The sequence below is a fragment of the Haliotis cracherodii genome, unplaced genomic scaffold (genome assembly GCF_022045235.1).
Source record: "Haliotis cracherodii isolate W230 unplaced genomic scaffold, xgHalCrac1.p SCAF_22, whole genome shotgun sequence".
NCBI classification, from domain to species: domain Eukaryota; kingdom Metazoa; phylum Mollusca; class Gastropoda; order Lepetellida; family Haliotidae; genus Haliotis; species Haliotis cracherodii.
This window is the reverse complement of record NW_027266278.1, coordinates 3,680,941-3,701,878: the sequence shown is the minus strand read 5'-3', so window position 1 is coordinate 3,701,878 and position 20,938 is coordinate 3,680,941. Positions and strand designations below refer to the sequence as shown.

General features: G+C 42.2%; 1 protein-coding gene across 1 annotated transcript in view; it reads left to right on the top strand.

The window, feature by feature from the left end:
• Positions 1–17,472, top strand: part of LOC139471285 (uncharacterized) — a 38,400-nt gene extending 20,928 nt beyond the window's left edge. Inside the window, exons 9-16 of the mRNA XM_071253585.1 lie at positions 4,209–4,393; positions 5,778–5,937; positions 6,601–6,712; positions 7,000–7,150; positions 9,214–9,361; positions 12,539–12,707; positions 14,094–14,284; positions 17,380–17,472. Coding sequence (XP_071109686.1) covers positions 4,209–4,393; positions 5,778–5,937; positions 6,601–6,712; positions 7,000–7,150; positions 9,214–9,361; positions 12,539–12,707; positions 14,094–14,284; positions 17,380–17,441 — 1,178 coding nt within the window. The 3' untranslated portion in view covers positions 17,442–17,472. The remainder of the gene's footprint in view (positions 1–4,208; positions 4,394–5,777; positions 5,938–6,600; positions 6,713–6,999; positions 7,151–9,213; positions 9,362–12,538; positions 12,708–14,093; positions 14,285–17,379) is intronic.
• The last annotated feature ends 3,466 nt before the right edge of the window (positions 17,473–20,938 follow it).

Here is a 20,938-nt window from a genome sequence, read left to right as displayed (position 1 = left end):
TTTGTTGTCAAGAAAACACAATAAATGTATATTCGGCTTTGGATGGGTAATGATATCACAGACATATACGGATATTGATGATGACTTGGAGGAGCTTCGTAACGCACGTCTTCTCAATTCAGGGATTGGTAAATCCTAATATGTGTGTGCGCGTGCGTGCGTGCGTGCGTGCGTGCGTAAATGTGGGCCTGTTGGATGTTACATAAAACATTCATCTTGAGCGGGATGGTAGTTCGAGTTGGATTAGCATGTTAACTATATGATCTTCTTTAGGCAGAGAATGCCGCGCATGAATGTATTGATGGAATTCCTAGGTACATGGGGCCTTTTCGTCCCCAGGAATACCCACAGTGGAGACTTCAATGGGGATAGGGTGTACACAATGTGCTACCTGGTAGATTGTGTGTCATCAGACCGGACAACGTTGGTCTTTGACTGATTGTGGCGTAAAACACACTTATTCATTTACTTATATCGGAAATTGAATGTTCATCTTAATTGTTATTGTTGAACATGTAATATATTTTTAAAGAAATAAAAGAGTGACATAATAACTACAACTTTATGTGAGCGCGAGTAGCCTTTTTGGAATGAGATGAATAAGTCTTATAAAGTTGTAAGCTTCTTCACAACCGTGTAACTATGAATTGACTTTATTGGGTAATCAAAAAAGAGATAGGACCTAAAATAGCCAAATTTCATACGATTTCACTTGTCCACCATCTTGGATGCAAGGCGAAAACATTTCAGCGCGTTTGAAGCCACTGAGAATGCCCCCTGCAGCAGAGTTGGATGAACATTCTGCGGTGGCGCGGCTGAGTTGACCAGAGGCTATCAGCAGTATTTCCTGTCCAGGTTATTTAGGTCAGTTGTGTGTGTGTGTGTGTGTGTGTGTGTGTGTGTGTGTGTGTGTGTGTGTGTGTGTGTGTGTGTGTGTGTGTGCGCGCGCGCGCGCGCGCGTGTGTGTGTGCGTGTGTGCGTGCGTGCGTGTGGGGGGTGGGGGCGGGTGAGATTAGGGGGATAGATGACAGATTTAGCAACAAGTAAGGTCATCTTGAGTGGGAGGGTATTCGCAGATTGATTAGCATATGAACTATGATTCTCTTTAGGCAGAAAATGAGGATCCACGATGTTCGACCTGGTAGAAGTGTGTTATCAAACCTCACAGCATTGGTTTTTTGACTGACTGTAGCGTCAAAACAAACTCATTCATTTACTTGAACTGAATGTTCATCTTAATTGCTATGGATAGTCACGGAGCCACGATCCAGAGAACAGGGTGTCATTAGATAGAAATAAACTAACTAATAATAGGATTACCAGAAAAACGGGGTTTTACACACAAGCCAATAAACTTCGCTCATTAACACCAGGGTAAGTCAGTACAAGATTGAAAACTGCCCCATAATTATGTATGACATGCTTGTCGGGTATTGCTACATATATATGTGAAAACAAAGTTATTAAAATGAAGAGCAAAACTGATGAAAATTAACAATAAACGTGTATACGTGTTATATCGTCACTGCAAAAATAATGATTGTGTGTCTGTAGTATTAACATTCAAATACGTTATCTCTGTGTTAGCGATATTGTCTTTGTTCCACCGGTGAGTCAGCGTTAGCCGTACTATCTCGTAGTATAATTGAATTTCTGAAGACATCACGATACAGTTTTTACGATGCATCACGTCTGCACTAGCGCTTGATAACAGCCTTGTGTTTGGGCGTTTCAGTGGTTTAAATCGCTACTCTTGATATTGTTGATTAAACTTTGATACTATGAACAATATAATGTTACGTGAGAGGTTGACTTTAGAACGGTAACATACTAATAGTATATAGGATGACATAAACAGAGCAATGAGAAGTTCGTCCAGATTAGTGTATAGGCAACATTTAATAATTAAAATAATTACATTCAACAACTCCCCTTTTAAGTCCATTTTCCTGACTTCTAAGTAAATGCAAGAACAATCGGCCGGAATACAATGTATAGTTCTTGTCCACTTCCATATGACTATATAGCATACAATAAGCTATCGGGTCCCGTTTAGATCGGTTTGGGTGGCAGCCTAGACAGCCAAAGAATAGTTTCATCTTGGAATCTCCCATATCACTGGGAATCCTCTTCAATTTAAATGGAGTTACTCGTTACGATTCCGAACCTTCACGTGACTGTGTTTATGAACCATTGTCAAATAGTGGTGACATTAAATCTAGGAAACAATACGCGAAATCGCGCATGCACAGAACGGAAAATTTGGTCAAGACATTAAGAAATCCGCATGCGCAGAACGATTGATTTCAGTACTTCCGCTAAGCGCTTCGAGTGCAGCGTCAAACGCGGGCCTGTAATCTAACACGCGGGGACTGACCAATGAAATCTGAGAAGTAGAAATACCGGTAGACGCTGTTGCTTGATTGACAATGTCAATCAAGAAAGGGAGGAGCTTAACGCTATCGTTCTCTCCCAGTAAATTCCGATGTCAAATAACGACGTTATTTGGACGGAAAAACGATGGTTTGAAAACGTCCAAATAACGTCGTTTTTCCGTCCAATGACCATATACGGAAAAAAACGACGTTTTCGTGTTTGCAGTGTCATCATGGTGACAAGGGGGCTAAGGGGGAGGATCTCACTGGGGGATGGTATGACGGTGAGTTGGAGTGTACAGAGGAGTTAGGGATGGGTTGCAGCGGTTGAGGAGTGGGGTGAGAGGAGACTTCATCTTGGATGACAAGGGGGCTGAGGGAGAAGATCTCACTGGAGCATGGTATGGCGGTGAGTTGGACTGTACAGTGGGGTAGGGATGGGTTGCAGCGGGTGAGGAGTGGGGTGAGAGGAGACTTCATCTTGGATGACACGGGGGCTAAGGGAGAAGATCGCACTGGAGGATGATATGACGGTGAGTTAGACTGTACAGAAGGGGTCGGGATGGGTTGGCAGTGGGGTGGGGTAGGAGGAGACTTCATCTTGGGTCACAAGGGGGCTAAGTGAGAAAATCTCACTGGAGGATGGTATGGCGATGAGTTGGACTTACATTTGGGTAGGGATGGGTAGGCAGTGGGGTGGGGTTAGGGTTTGGTGACGATGGGGTGAGATTAAGGGGAGACTTCAGTCTGGATGATAAAGAGGCCAAGTGGGAAATTCTCACCGGAGGGATGTGTGACTGGACTTGCAGAGTGGGTGGAGATGAAAGGGTGAGGGGGACGCTGTCCTTGTGACAAAGGGGCTAGGCTGGAGGATGGTATAACGAAGAATGGGATTGTTCAGTAAAGGGAGAAGGGCGATACGAGACCCAGTCCTGGGTAACAAGGGGGTAACTCTGAGTTAGAGGCTGCCTCCTGCTCCAACATGAGTAGGGCTGTATCATGACGATTCACACTACCGCCGTCTGACGGTGAGGTGTCGAACTGCAATAACCAGAAACAACCGGGTTTTACTTTATGCGTTCAATTATATATCAGGGCAAAGACCCTCTTGTATCAAGGGACCTCAGTCGTTGAATATGCATACCTCAGAGAACATTTCCATAAGGGACTAATAATTCATTTTAGAGGTGGTTTGGGGCAATAAGATTCGTCTTACGATTGTTTCAAAATTTTGAGCGAGAAAGCGAGTAAAGTTTAACGCCTCTGTTAGCAATACTCCAGCAATATCACGGCGGGGGACACCGGAAAGTAGGCTTCACACATTGTACCCATGTGGGGAATCTAACCCGGGCTGTCGGCGTGACGAGCGAGCGCTTTAACCAATAGGTTACCCCACGGATCCTTCAAAGACCCTCTTGCATGTAACATTTTCAATTTGGCCCCCCCCACCCCCCCCCCCCCCACACACACACATACCCACCCCACCCCCCACCTATAATACCTAAGTAATGTTCAAATAATGTTCAACTTACATATTTGAAAATATAGAACAGTAACATATTTTAAGACCCCCCAAAAATCCCCCCACCCCCACCCCCTTTATCTAACCGGCTCCACCTTATACGATATGGATACAAAGCATTAGCTGTCCTGTGGAAGTCATTAACATCCGGTGGAATCAGGAAATGTTTTCAAAGTAATTATAAATAGTTGTAACTGTCAAAAAGCAATTGCTTCTGAGAAAAAAGTCTTGGATAACCAAATTAGATAAAGGCAGTCCTATCACATTTGTCCCCGAGGGCTCTCCCTTTAAAAGTAGCATGTCGTTGACAGCTGGTGACCACGTGAAGTTCAACTTCCCCATGGCGTACAGCACGACCATCCTCACCTGGAGTCTGATACACTGGCGAAATGCATACGAGGCGTCCGGACAGCTGGACAATATGTACGACTGCATCAAGTGGCCCCTGGACTACCTCCTTAAGTGCCACACGGGCAAGGACGAGCTGTATGTGCAGGTAGGAGGCTTGAGCTGGTTATGTTTCAAGCTTGTTTGTTTGTTTGTTTGTTTGTTTGTTGTTTAACGCCGCATTCAGCAATATTCCAGCTGTATGACGGCGGACATACAGCTGTATTACACATTGTGTAATACCAAAACGCGTGCTTATGTACTCTCGGGACAGCGTTTCACGAAAACATTGAAAGTTACTTTGCTTGTGGAGATGATAGATCACTGAGAGGAGCTTATGCACACTCGATGACCCCTGGGACTCGTTCCACAAAGCTATCGTTGCGCTACGACAGTCGTAAGTCTATGTTAAGGTATGGGAGTTACGACCGTCTTAGCGCTTTGTGGAACGGGGCCCAGTAATCTTGTTGCTAGGCTGACGTCACATGGCATTGTTTCGCAAATGGATCTTGCAACAAAAATCCACAAATTATTGTGACATGATTGTAAACTTTGAGGTGCAAGGCCCCGTTCCACGAGGTGATGGAACTGTAGAGCAACGACAGTCGTTAGTGTAAGTTAAAGTGTGTGAATTGCGATAACCTTAGCGCTAAGATAATTTTGTGGAACGGACGTCTCAATTCTAAAGGTGCAGCGTTGTATGGTATTAAATTCATACGTTTCAACTTTTGACGTTTTTGAAGTATTATTCAGTTAAACTCAATTGGATTATGCCGTGGATCGTGTAGGTGTCAGCCTATTCACACTCAACAGTATAATTCTAAAAACGTTATAAATGGCAAGTAATAAATAAAATACTAAACTCGCTCCCGTGTAAAATCAATTTTATGAAACTAGTGAATATTTGTGGTTTTTGCTCGTCAGATACCACAACTATTAAGGAGTTTCATAAATTTGGTTTTACACGGGAGCTGTTTACTATTCCATATGTGGATATCGCTGCAATGAAATTGCATCACAATACTTTGCAGACCATTGTGACGTCATTTGGCACGGGTGGCACAGTCGTCTAAGGCGCCGCGATTCGCTCTGCAGAGTTGCGTCCCTTGGACACGCCAGAAACCTATGATTGTGTTCGAATCCCGGTTCGCCCCGATTATGTTTTCAGGTTGGTCAGCACCATACCCGTGCTCGTGGGTTTCACCGAAGTGGTAAACGTCTGATACCTGTATCACTTCGGGCTTTCCTCCCACATTAAGCTGACACGCTGTGATATAACTGGAATAATGGTAAAAGCGACGTTAAACCCAACTTACTCACTCACTCTGGCGTTTCAACATGAGTCTAAGACCTGGAGTGTGGTATAAAAACCTATTATTAACCTATAACGATATGTCTGCATGGTAGACAATGTAATACATGTGAAAAACATAGTCATAGGTCTGTTAGGTTTGATAAAACAAATAACCCACTCTATTCTCCCTTGTCTTCAGGTTGGCGATGGCAACACCGACCACAACTTCTGGGGAAGGCCAGAAGACATGACAATGGCCAGACCTTCCTACAAGATCGACGCCAGCAAACCCGGAAGTGACGTAGCTGGGGAAACCGCTGCCGCAATGGCTGCTGGATCCATCGCCTTCAAGACTAAAGGTCAGTTTGAAGAATGCCCACTACAATGACACCATGTGGCATTAGCCAACACAGGAGCATTTCAGGTTGATGCGCAGACTGGAGGACTGTTTTCAGTAATTAAATCTTAATTCAGTTCCCGTAATGTCTGTATGGGTCCTCGCTAATCGACACAGACAACACCTAACAAGAGAACGAACACACTTGTTTCGTTTCTGCCTTAGTACAAATTGGTTGATGGAGTGATTGGTCTGAGACCCGTGAAGATCCGGGGTAGAATAGGTCTTCAGCAACCTATGCTTGCCGTAAATGGCGACCATTCTTATCGTAAGAGGCGACTGATGGGATCGGGTGGTCAGGCTCGCTGACTTGGTTGATGCATGTTACCGTATACCAATCGTGTAGATCGATCCTCACGATGTCAATCACTGGATTGTCTGTTCCAGTCTCGATTATTTACAGACCGCCGTCATCTAGTTGGAATATTGTCGGAGTGCAGTTCCAAACAACAAACACACAATATGCGCTTATAACGAACTTATCATGACGGATATGACGAACTTATATTTTGGTCCTTATCATTTTCTGTATTAATGTTTATAAAGACCTACGGTTATAACGAAACAAAGTGAGTGTCCCCTTTGAGTTTACTGTATGGTCTGAAGCCTGCCATTCTCTCCGCAGACCCCGCCTACTCCCAGAAGTTGCTGAGTCATGCCACGGATCTGTACAACTTCGCCATGAAACACAAGGGAAAGTACAGCTCCAGTGTAGGGGCGGCCTCAAGCTTCTACCCGTAAGTATACCCTGAGTATTTCCTGATTACAGGGATGGAATGAGGAGGGAGGGGTGTGGGGGCGACGTGAGTATCCCAGTGAACGCTTCTAAATCCTGTTTTACAAAAAATGCAAATTATGTTAAATATGGCGGTACAAGCCTAAACCCACATTTACATAAAATGTATCTACATTTATAAACGTTTTACGTCTAGGTTTACAACCTTGTGTAGGTGATGTTTCATTCCAGTGAATTATTCCTTGGCTCATTATTACGTGGAGCTAGCATGTTGTGATCGTGTGTCAGGTCCACCAACACGACGGACGAGCATGCCTGGGCCGGACTGTGGATGTACATGGCCACCAACAACAGCCAGTATCTCACTGACGCGCAGCAGTTCTACCAGGACGGTGCATGCTGGGGCATGTCATGGGACGACAAACAAGCAGCCAATCAGGTGCAACTTCCGGCAACACATATATACTCACCGCCAAAAGAAACGCGAACCACGGAAACATTTAGAGAAGGTGGTTGGTTGGTTTGTTGTTTAACGCCGCAATCAGCAATATTCCAGCTATATGACGGCGGTCTGTAAATAATCGAGCCTGGACCAATCAATCCAGTGATTGATATCATGAACATCGATCCACGCAATTGGGATCGATGACATGCATCCACCAAGTCAGCGAGACTGACCACCCGATCTCGTTAGTCGCCTCTTACGACAAGCATAGTCGACTTTAACGACAAGCATGGGTTGCTGAAGATTTATTCTATCCCGGCTCTTCGCGAGTTCATTAGAAGTATCTACGCTAAGAAGAGATGTTTCCTTTGTGTGCCAACTAATGACAAAACTAGCAATCAGTCAAGGGTTACCACATAGTATCTTTATTCTTTCACGACATGCTGCACGTGTGGTCCAAACTTACACGCTAATCCTGCACGAGAAAAAGGTGCATCTCGAGTCATGGATCCTTGACGTCATGATGCGTGATGCGTTTATGAGCATCGGTCCACACAACATAACAATTGGTTCGTTTGTGCATCGAACCAATCTAATATTTCTTGAAAATGAGTAATTCTTTATATATAAACCAACATGTATAGTAGTCGCGTTTCTTTTGGCGTTGAATATACTTTTTTATTTATTCTTTCATAAAACAAAGGACCGCCTCCGTGGTCTAGTGGTAGAGCGTCCGCCCGAAGAGCGGAAGGTCCGGGGCTCGATCCCCGGCCGAGTCATACCAAAAGACGTTAAAAGATGGTACTTGTTGTTACCCTGTCTGGCGTTCGGCACTAAGGGGCTAAAACAAGGACTGGTCGGCTCGGAGTCAGTATACTGTGTCTGAGTAGGGTATTCATGTTGAACTGCGGCATGGTATCTCAGTGTCCTAGCACTATAAATCGGCATCAGTCCGGACTAGTACAAGCAGCCACACAAACATGCATGCACGTCGCTATATAAGTGCAATAATCTTGGACGCGATGTTAAACCCAATTTCACCTCACCTCACCTTATAAAACAAAGACAAGTTGGTACAGGGACTGAAACAGTGTAAATATATTCCTGACCAATAGATGTAAACACATCAACACAGGTTAGAGTAGACAGGTTCATCCATTCACACGAAACACCAATGAAAAACTGACAGCGTTTTGGGGTGAGTAATCTAGACCCATTTTGGAATATACTGTGTTGAAAAACGAACATGTTTCTTAAACGTTTCTCTTTACGTATGAGCATCTCCGAACCTGTACACAGCAGACGTAATTCAAGAGTAACATCTCATTGTTATTCTTTGACGCTATTATAAAAATATACCTTTCCTTTTTGACGTAAAGTTCAGTGACTTCACAGTCTGTTATTGTTCACGTTGCATGGATGGTTTGGTTTGGTTTTGTTTGGTTTGTTGGGAAACGCCGCACTCAGCGATAAACAAGCTATATGACGGCGGACTCTAAATAATCGAGTCTAGACCAGACAATCCAGTGATTGACATCATGAGCACCGATCCACACGCAATTGGGAAACGGTGACATGCATCAACCAAGTCAGCGAGCCTGACCACTCTATCCCGTTAGTCGCCTTTTACGACAAGCATGGGTTGCTAAAGACCTATTCTACCCCGGATCTTCACGGATCTGTATGGAAGGAGTTAGCTTCTCGACAGGGTGATTTCAATCGAAGGTACTTCAGATGAATGTTATGAAAGGATAATAATGAGTAGTGCATTCGTGTTTGTTACGTATTCTTGTCTTTGTAAACGTCAAAGCCAGACAATCACCCATGAATAGATGATCCCCGAGGACGTAAACGGTAAAATGTGATGATAATCAGAGGAAAGTGTCACTAAAAATAAGTGAAAAGGGTAATCATGTTCTGCTCTATCACGAGAACACAATTTTCATTAAAAAAGTAAGTGCCAGTGAGTAAGGAAGTGTGAAAGCTCATGAACAGTATGGGATGGATCATGTTCAGCAAGTTCCTCTTTTAACATAAGCCTCATCGGATGTTTTCAGTTTCTGTTCTACAAGTTGCTTGGAGACGACAAATACAAGCAGGACATTGAGGACACCTTCCAGCATTATTGGTTCCCTGGGCAGGTCATCAAGTACACACCCAAAGGCTTGGCCTGGCGCCTAGAGTGGGGCTCACTCCGATACGTCTGTGAGTCACGTAGATTAGTTGGAGACATTTTCGAGTGGCCATGGTTTAACAGCTTGGGTGAAATTGTTGTCCACTGCAGTGAGTGAGTGAGTATGGTTTTACGCCGCTTTTAGCAATATTCCAGCAATATCACGGCGGGGGACACCAGAAATGGGCTTCACACATTGTACCCATGTCGGGAATCGAACCCGGGTCTTCGGCGTGACGATCGAACGCTTTAACCACTAGGCTACCCGACCGCCACCTTGTCCACTGCAGCGAGCCGTGAGGTCATGCATTTGTAAAGGACAGCTTTGAGCTTTTAGGATTAATAATTAAGCTTTCCTAAATGTTGTGTTTGTTGTTTAACGTCGCAATCAGCAATATTCCAGCTGTATGACGGCGGTCTGTAAATAATCGCATCTGAACCAGACAATCCCGTGACTGACACCATGAGCATCGATCGATCAATTGGGATACGATGACATGCACCAACCAAGTCAGCGAGCCTGACCACCCGATCCCGTTAGTCGCCTCTTACGACAAGCATAGTCTCCTTTTACAGCAAGAATGGTTTGCTGAAGACCTATTCTATCCCGAATCTTCATTGGTCCCTAAATGTTATGACTTCTACATGTGAAGGTGAACTTTGATATTATCTTGTGTTACTTTGGTAGATCGAGGTTCTGTAAAGACTTGTCAGAAAGGAGAACAACACAAGGCGAGCTAATAGTTAACTACCATCCGAATGTACTTAGCGTGTTACGCTCACCACTATCGGTTGACGTAATCAGGACCCGAGTTACTACAATGGCGTCATAGTCTTGAGGTTCACTGGAAGTATAGCGGTTGATCGATCCTTCTGTCAGCAATTCCATGTCCCAACTAATCCAAATCCTGCGGGTTTTCGTGTAAAGATATAGGTCCCCAGCAATATTCCTGTCGTAAGAGGTGACTCAGTGGATGGGTGTCAGGGTCACTGACGAATGTCATCTTTCCAAATTGCGTAGGTCGATGCTGATGATATCAAAAACGGGATTGTCTGATCCAGACATGATTATTTACAGATCGCTATAGATGGAAAACTGGAGTGCAGCGTTAAACAAAACCACAAACAATTCCCAAGTATTCAAAGCCCAAGTCATGTGATCAATATGGTGTCAGTGTCGCTTTCTGCTCTATGTTTAAGTGGACACGTCTCCTTAACATTTACATGTAACACTTCTAGGTGTGCTGTAGTCATGTACGTGCGCTAGATGCATCCATCACAGCATAAAGAGGATATTCCACCGAGTAAAATATCTTGAAAGAATTAAAAGTATGGTATTTGTTAACTCGATATAGATCGACAGAGCAATGTTTATAGTCCCATAGACAGATTATGAAAACCAAAATAAATTAATACAAAATTAAGAAACATGTAGACAATTTCTAACATATTCTGTACAAGTCACGTATATAAACACAGCTTAAACGTTTTTAGTGTTTGGCGTCCATCAAGATGCAGTTCCTGTGTGCAATAACGCATGGATCAATGTAATCAAATCGCTACAATTATATACCTACTTATAATAAGCATACTAATTTGACAGTGTGTGGCCTTCCATTTCTTATGAATGTAAATATTGAAGGACTACTTCCTCTCTCTGTACAAGTGACCCGTGAATATCCGGGAAATAATATGTCTTCAGCAACCTATGCTTATCGTAAAAGGCCACCATGCTTGTCGTAAGAGGCGACTAACGGGATCGGGTGGTCAGACTCGCTGACTTGGCTGATGCTTGTCATCGATCGCAACTGCGTGGATTGATGCTCATGATATCACTCACTGGATTGTCTCGTCCAGATTCGATTATTGACAGACCGCCATCATGTAGCTGGAATTTTGCTGAGTGCGGCGTTAAACAAAAAACAGACAAACAAACCAAATATCTGTATCAGGAATCAATGTTCTTAACAGTGTATACTGTCAAGTAAATACTTTAAAATATCATGGTTGTCAAGTAAATACTGTCAGGTTTCATGGGATCATCCTGGCGGTGAGGAGTATTGTACAGACTGCTTAACGAATCATTTTGACCTTTCATTCTGCAACATAAAATGTGTCTTCAAAAGACAAAACCTTTCCATTACAATTGTGTGTGACATTTGTACATGTAAATTGATGCCCTTTTGGGAAAATCGTTATTCTTATATATCTGTTAGTCCAGGGCCTCGCCGTTCTAGTCAGTGTGTTATGTGTATGGATTTGCCATGAACGCACGGCGGGTATGTTTGACCTTAAGTGAAGCACAGTGAGTAGTAGGATGATACGTTTACAATCCACTTGTGAAAAACCCTGTGTCGATTGTTTCATGATTAATATATTATTATTTCTAATAGGAAAGGAGATATGCGTGATGATATAACTGCGTATGGGTTGATTCAGTTTATTTTTCTCTAGCAGTTCAGAGCAAAACAAACACCTATACCCAAAGGGGAATGTGATAAGTAACTTGGACTTGTACACTGGGGCAGAGAAATGCTCCACTTTGAAATTCAAAAGGGCGTTTTAGTGAAAATAGGTATTATCAAATATGCAAATATCACACGATAAATATGAGTATTCTGTATAAACATGCATTCGGCAAAGTTTATGTCCACACTTATATGTCAACTGTACAAATGTTAAACAGGCATGCAGCAACCAATTCAATGGGACATTTATTTGTCCACCATTTCATATTCGGCGTGTGTGTGTGTGTGTGTGTGTGTGTGTGTGTGTGTGTGTGTGTGTGTGTGTGCGTGTGCGCGTGTGCCTGTGCGTGAACCATACAATCCAGTGATTGACATCCTGAGTACCGATCTGCGCAATTGTAGTACGATGTCATGCATCCAAGTTAGCGAGCCTGGCCACCCGATCCCGTTAGTCACCTCTTTCGACAAGCATAGTCGCCTTTTACGGCAAGCATGGGTTGCTGAAGACCTATTCTACCCCGGATCTTCACGGGTCGACAAGCAGAATATGACTAACGTCTTCCTTAAGCACACGTGTATTCTGACTGTAAACTACTCAATAGCAACGCAGTATAGAAGTACGGAGCGACTTTTGAGTACGGTCCCCACTGCCACAGGAGATTTAAGAGACTCAAGCGATCGTGTGTGACGACGGTTTTGTTTGACGCCGCTGATATGTAAATAATTGCATTATGTTTGCAGCAAATATGGCCCTTGTTGCTTTGATGGCAGCCGACGAGGGACTTTATCCCGATGAGTACCGGAAGTGGGCTGTGTCCCAAATCCATTACGCTCTCGGGGACACCGGCTTCAGTTACCTCATCGGATTTGGAGACACTGATTTCCCGCACAGTCCACATCACAGATCTAGGTTTGTTTGTTTGTTGTTCAATATTTAAGCTAGACGGCGGTCTGTAAATAATCGAGCCTTGACCAGAAAATTCAGTGATTAGCATCATGAGCATCGATCCACGCAATTGGGACACGATTACATGCATCAGCTAAGTAAGCGAGCCTGACCACCCTATCCCGCTAGTCGTCTCTTCACGGGTGCATACACGTATTTCTGTTTAAGATCAAAGTGTTATCAAATTATGTTTCCTGCATTGTGTAAAATATGTTTTAAACAATATGAGTATTTTGCATAAAATAGAAACATAAAATCCACTTGCTTATCATGGTCAGTAATATCTTTCTGTGCCAAATCCACTTCGACGTCGACGTCGACGATTCATCACATGTGCTTAACTGCAACCGTTGTTGACAATGAGGCGTAAATAACGGTCTGATTTCTCAGTGTAAAACAAATAATACTTATATTTTGTCATTGATGATGCTTGCAATATTGATCAAAGTAGGTATAAGAAAACTACCCCCTTCAGGCATACATACGAATAATATGATATATGCTACTCAAAAGAAGTTAAGGATCACCCGATTCTTTCATAATGGTAAAGTTAATCTGTCATGACATGAGTGATTACCTATTAGTAATATGAAAGAATCAGGTGATCCTTAACTTCTTTTGAGTAGTATATTATGATGAACCTCCGCGGCCTTGTAACAGACCGGTTTGACCTTTGCACTCCTTCTCCTGTCCATCCTCCTGAATTGTCCTCCTGAAATGCATTTCTCCCCTCTGTGAACACCGTCTCCTCAGAAAGCACAATTTACAAAAAACATCTTCTACAGTGAACTTGGCAGTGTGAGGAATCTTTGTCATGTTACTTCTTGCCGACCCGTGAAGATCCGGGGTAGTATAGGTCTTCAGCAACCCATGCTTGTCGCAGGCGGCGACTAACGGGATCGGGTGGTCAGGCTCGCTGATTAGGTTGGTGCATGTCATCGTTTCCCAATTGCATGGGTCGATCCTCATGATATTGAACACTGAATTGTCGATTATTTGCATTCCTCCGTCATAAAGCTGAAATATAGGAAACAAAAACTTCCTGACGTTACTTCTGTTACATCCTATTTCGTCGAAATCTATAGAATGTGGTGTTCGACTCCTCGGCATGTATGTAAAACATATTTGGATATCAATTCTGACAGCAGCATTTGTTTAACTGTACAGTGAGACCCGTTCATCCAGATGGACCCTTTTCAGAGCAATGCTCTGGATTAATTGTTGTCTGGATTAACGAAATGCCTTTGTATACTATTATATACACCATCCTGATAGCGTTTTTTATATAACCTATACACATCATTGTAACACAAACGTCGGTCTGTACCCAAGTCTATGAACTCCACACAGCTCCTGTCCGTGGGCACCGGCTCCCTGTGGTCCGTTCGTGATGTCCAGCCATAAACAAAATGTCCATACGCTGTTCGGAGCTCTGGTAGGAGGGCCTGACGGCAGTGACGGCTACAAGGACGACCGCTCCAACTACGTCAACAACGAGGTGGCCTGTGACTACAACGCCGGCTTCCAAGCAGCTGTTGCAGGTGCGTGACACAGATGCTTTAGGAAGGATGAAGACAAGCGTGTACTGCTCTTCACCTTTAAACATGAGTTTTCATTTAATCACATGCTAAGGCTAGAGGCAACATTATTCTATGCCAGAACAACCTCTTTTTGTAACGACGTTCGTTATCTTTGTGCTACAAGGAATGGGACACATGCTTACATGGTTTATATCAGGACAATGTGCGACATGAAATAAATTCAAAAAGGTAAAAGTAGGTTAGATAATTTTTGCAAAATCTATGTTAAAGTTTTAATGATTCAGAGGATTTAAAATTCAAGTCAACGAATAACAGCTCAAATCGTTACATTTTATACCATTTAATTCATTTGAAGGTATAAAAATGTGCTAAATGAAAAAAAAGTTAATTTCATGAACTCTTAGGTTTGCCGCATTGTCACACTTGTAGGTCATTGCTATATCAGAATCGCATAACTGAAGAATGAGTTTAAGGATATCAGAATATTTACGATTATTTTTTGTATTATTTTCTTTTGCTGTTTTATGTTTGTTGTTGTTTCTTTTTATTATGGGGGAGGTGTTGTTGTTTTGGGGAATAATTTGTTTTGTTGTTGTTTTGGGGTAGTTTATTTTTTTAATCCCACATTGAATTTTTAAATTGAATTATTCCCTAACCCATGCTTTGTTGTTCAAAGAGTTGTTTCGCACAATCTTTTTAACGTGACAACGGAACTACCTAATACGTTTACATGCGTTCATCTCACGTGCACCACTCGGGGGCGTGATGCGGTTTAGGACATAAGGTTAGGAATGCCGGTGCCAACAGTGTGAGATGCATAACGAAGTTCCACGGGGACGTCTACTAAAGCGGTCTGCACTACTAAGAGCTCACAATAATTCGCACTATGTACACACTTCTCACACAGGGGGTGCATGAACTGCGAATACTCGTGATGATGCATATCTAATAACTAAGACCAACGTATTAACAAGGAAGAGAATTTATTGATGTCAACTTTTCGGAACACAACGTTTCGGAGTATATGCTTTCTCCTTCATCAGGTGAAGGAGTAAGCATATCAGGTGAAGGAGTAAGCATATCAGATGAAGGAGTAAGCATATCAGGTGAAGAAGTAAAGATATCAGGTGAAGGAGTAAGCATATCAGGTGAAGGAGTAAACATATCAGATGAAGGAGTAAGCATATCAGGTGAAGAAGTAAAGATATCAGGTGAAGGAGTAAGCATATCAGGTGAAGGAGTAAACATATCAGATGAAGGAGTAAGCATATCAGGTGAAGAAGTAAGCATATCAGGTGAAGGAGTAAAGATACCAGGTGAAGGAGTAAACATATCAGGCGAAGGAGTAAGCATATCAGGTGAGAAGGAGTAAGCATATCAGGCGAAGGAGTAAGCTTATCAGGCGAATGAGTAAGCATAGCAGGCGAAGGAGTAAGCATATCAGATGAAGGAGTAAGCATATCAGGCGAAGGAGTAAGCATATCAGGCGAATGAGTAAGCATATCAGGCGAAGGAGTAAGCATATCAGATGAAGGAGTAAGCATATCAGGCGAAGGAGTAAGCATATCAGGCGAAGGAGTAAGCATATCAGATGAAGGAGTAAGCATATCAGGCGAAGGAGTAAGCATATCAGGTGAAGGAGTAAACATATCAGGTGAAGGAGTAAGCATATCAGATGAAGGAGTAAACATATCAGATGAAGGAGTAAGCATATCAGGCGAAGGAGTAAGCATATCAGGCGAAGGAGTAAGCATATCAGGTGAAGGAGTAAGCATATCAGATGAAGGAGTAAACATATCAGATGAAGGAGTAAGCATATCAGGCGAAGGAGTAAGCATATCAGGCGAAGGAGCAAGCATATCAGGTGAAGGAGTAAGCATATCAGATGAAGGAGTAAGCATATCAGGTGAAGGAGTAAACATATCAGGTGAAGGAGTAAGCATATCAGATGAAGGAGTAAACATATCAGGTGAAGGAGTAAGCATATCAGGTGAAGGAGTAAACATATCAGGTGAAGGAGTAAGCATATCAGATGAAGGAGTAAACATATCAGATGAAGGAGTAAGCATATCAGGCGAAGGAGTAAGCATATCAGGCGAAGGAGCAAGCATATCAGGTGAAGGAGTAAGCATATCAGGCAAAGGAGTAAACATATCAGATGAAGGAGTAAGCATATCAGGCGAAGGAGTAAGCATATAAGGCGAAGGAGTAAGCATATCAGGTGAAGGAGTAAGCATATCAGGCGAAGGAGTAAGCATATAAGGCGAAGGAGTAAGCATATCAGATGAAGAAGTAAACATATCAGGTGAAGGAGTAAACATATCAGGTGAAGGAGTAAGCATATCAGGTGAAGGAGTAAGCATATCAGGCGAAGGAGTAAGCATGTAAGGCGAAGGAGTAAGCATATCAGGCAAAGGAGTAAACATATCAGGCGAAGAAGTAAGCATATCAGGTGAAGGAGTAAGCATGTAAGGCGAAGGAGTAAGCATATCAGGTGAAGGAGTAAACATATCAGGCAAAGGAGTAAACATATCAGGCGAAAGAGTAAGCATATCAGGCGAAGGAGTAAGCATATCAGGCGAAGGAGTAAACATATCAGGTGAAGAAGTAAGCATATCAGGCGAAGGAGTAAGCATATCAGGCGAAGGAGTAAACATATCAGGTGAAGAAGTAAGCATATCAGGCGAAGGAGTAAACATATCAGGTGAAGAAGTAAGCATATCAGGCGAAGGAGTAAACATATCAGGCGAAGGAGTAAGCATATCAGGTGAAGGAGTAAGCGTATCAGGTGAAGGAGTAAGCATATCAGGTGAAGGAGTAAGCATATCAGGTGAAGGAGTAAACATATCAGGTGAAGGAGTAAGCATATACTCCGAAACGTTGTGTTGACATCCATAAATTCTCTTCCTTATGTGTATCACTTCTAAATGCCTTTCAAAGACTTGAAAGTATAAATAAATGCATAAATAGAGCTATGAAATCAAAGGATGTGAACGCAAATGTCATATTTGTGGAATGTGTGATAACTATATGGATATATGTAATCAAACTATGTTTGGGGATCTACTTGTGACTGAGGTTTTGTTTATATTCAGGTCTCAAGTCTCTCGTCGTTAGAAAACTTCATCCAGAACAGACATCCGGTGGCTCAGCATAGATATAAGATCTGAATAAACCCGAAAATGTAATGTTGTTATCTATTTACGTGTGTCTATATAATACCTTGTTTACAAGGATATTTTACAATCGTTCATGGATTTATAATTCAAACGTTTAACGGCGACTAGGAAATCAAAATAATCATAGGAAAACATATGCAAGCGTCCAAATTAAAGAATGTGACACTGATAGCTACACCTTGAAGTTTGGGATGGACGAGAAAGGTTTCGTGCAAAATTACATGCATAGTCTGATCCTCGAAACGGTGATTTTAACTGATTTAGTCTAAAATAGCATAAAGCATGACACAGACATCGATACTTCTTTTTAACTTTTCTTGCGTTTTAGTAGATTGTGTAGATTTTACTGGATGCCGCATTCATATTCAAAAAGCGTAAAACGTCTTAATGGGCGTTTGCGGGGAAAGAGTACGGGACAGTGACACTTTCGTAAACAGTTGCACGAACAACTCTTCACAAGGTTTAGATCAGGTAAGACATCAGATAAATTAGTCCCTTATAAATGACGTAATCCACGTAATGATTATAAATCGAACATGAGATCTAAAAGTTACTCCTACAGATTAAAACAGGTCGACATACCAGAACATTCTAAAAAGCAAATTATTTTGTAAATAAATAAAACCCATGTGTAATCACAAATGTTATAAATCACAAATTAGCACTGAAGATTGGTTTAATTATTTTACATTTTTGTTGAGGGAGACAAACTCCACGTGAATGATAATAGCCACACTGCAGACCACAGAATCGATTCCCTGTATCTTCTATTCAGGTATCAGGTATTAGGCGATATATAAATTAACTATTAATCGCAAAAAACCTTCAGTCATAGGATAAACAGTATATTCAATAGATTTCAACTTGTGCAACATCGCACGTGGCTTCACCTGAAATATAGAGTAAATGAAGTTGAAAACCTTTAGACCGAATATCCCTCGGGACGGGTAAACATAGCATTTCTTTCTGCATGGCTGCTTGTTCTTAAATGTTTGATGGTATTCTATCGATCTACAGTTATACTCTTGAGATTACCGTGTATCGTTTGAAAGGTATTCCATTGATACTTTCCATTCATTGAGGTAATTAAATAAAACGCTTAAAAATGCCCATTGTGCAAGGCTCCAGTGCGGAGCGATATCGTCATCGGACCATTATAAGGGCCACGTCAGTCCAAAGATGCAATGCCTGCTTCCACAACGGAAACTACATGTCAGTCCCCGCTGTGGCATGGGTATACAATTATTATATGTTGCTATGGTTACAAGTAGCCAGTATCGGAACTCTCCAAAGTATATCTAGCAAGACAAGGGTCGGGGAGGGGGAAATATACTCACCGCCAAAAGAATCGCGAGACACGGAGACATATAGGGAAGTATGTTAGTTGAGAAGAGATATTTCCAGTTTGTACCAATTAATGACAAAACTAACAATCAGTCAGGTGTATTAATTTCGCGAGAGCCCTTGACTCGGCGTGTATTATCACACGAACGAAATTATCTCCCCTGAGTAGTAGAGCACTGTCAACAAAAGCTCCGAGAAAAGTGGAAAAATTGATCATTTTAAGGTGAGAAAAGCCAACAAACCAGACAAAACAACACTATGGGAGTTCCAATCGAGATTTATCGAGCAAAAATTGGAAGATTCCTGCCTCCAAAAGGGCTAAAACAGGTAGGAAACATTCAACCCTACAACCCCATGTCGGACTGGACGCCACGTATGGCGGTTGCCTACAGACTTCTATTGTGCGGGACTGTATTACTAAGTGTGGTAGGTTTAGGATCTGCTACAGCAACATGGATACAAGACATATCGCCCACGCTGATCCCTCCTCCTACATTATGTTTGCATGGCTTACAGAGTGAGAGTTTACATACTTTTTCAACGACACTGGCGACGGGTACATTGTTTACATACCGAAAACAGGACATATACAATGTAGATACTCTCCCTGGTAATACGTTCATACCATCAATGATACATACATCAGGAGACTTAGAACTAAACCCAGGACCAACAAGTGACGAACTTAATGAATTAAAAACAGCGATCATCGACCAGATTAAGAATACGGAGGGTAAACTTTCCAAAGATATCAGATCTATTAAACAGGACATAAAGTCCCTGAAGGCCGATATCAGCAAGTTGAGGTCAGAGGCGAACTCAACTACAGATATACAAGAGATCATGAGAATTGACTTTGATGCACTAGGTGAACGGGCAAAGGAAGCAGAAATTTATTATCGGGACCTAGAAGCTCGATTAGAAGACCAGGAAAGGAGAAGTTGGCGAAACAACATTGTTGTATACGGTATTCCGGAGGAACAAGACGAAAGTTACTCTGAAAGCAAAGACAAGGTAGTCGAAGTCCTAAATAGTGCCAGACTACATAAAAGTCTACAACCACTAGCTGCAAGAGACATTGAAAGGCACATCGTATGTCTACTGAGAATCCCGATAAGACAAGGCCAATTATTGCTAAAATGTGTAACTGGGAGGACAAATGGCAGTCTGTGAAAATGAGGGAAGTCCTCTGAGAGAAAGGAGTTGGTATAGCCAACGACCTGACCAACACACAGAGACAGGAACTACTTAGACTCAGAGCCGAGAATCCAAATGTCAGGTATTATAATAAAGGAAATAAAATTGGGGAGGTGGCTAAGGAGGAGAACATACAGATAGAGCACAACTGAACACCTCGCGACCTACACAGGAACGTTGACACTGGTGTGGAACATCAACGACGATCAACAACTGGATCACGACAACTGACCAGATCCAACTCCTGCCCGTCCTTCAGGGGACATACATACCCGATAGGAATGGGGCCAGGGTCATGTTAGAGACAGCACCCGAGATTATATGACTCTTCATGATGCCATAAAAACAAACACTTGTGATAAATCTGAGGACTTGTTTGTGAATTTTATATTTTGGAATATTAAAAAATAACAGAAACTGACTTCTTGAACTACATAAAGTCGTTCGACGTAGTTGGATGACTGAAACATGGACTAACACTTTTGACCTACAATATGCTTTCCCAGGTCATAAAGTTATTACTAAGGATGTGGATAAAATATCAAAGAGTGGAAGACATTCGGGTGGGATATTAGAATTGATAAAAAGACAGTTCTCCAAATTTGTAAAATGGTACAAAATAACAGAAAACTCTGTTTTTATATTATATGACAAAACACTTTTGAGTCTCGATTCTGATTTATTATATTCATGTATGTCGATCCAGAAGGGTCAACCTGGTATAACAAACTTGGCTTGTATTGCAAAAATGGAATAACAATATTCCAAGATAGACTTGTAGACATCCTATCTCATCTCCCGAATGTGTATATTTTGTGTGGTGGAGATTTTAATGCTCGTACAGGCACCAGACCCGATTTTGTTGAGGTCGACATGACTGACCGCACTGAAAGTCAAAATCACTCCTCTTGGGATTTCCTTCTTGCTTATTTTA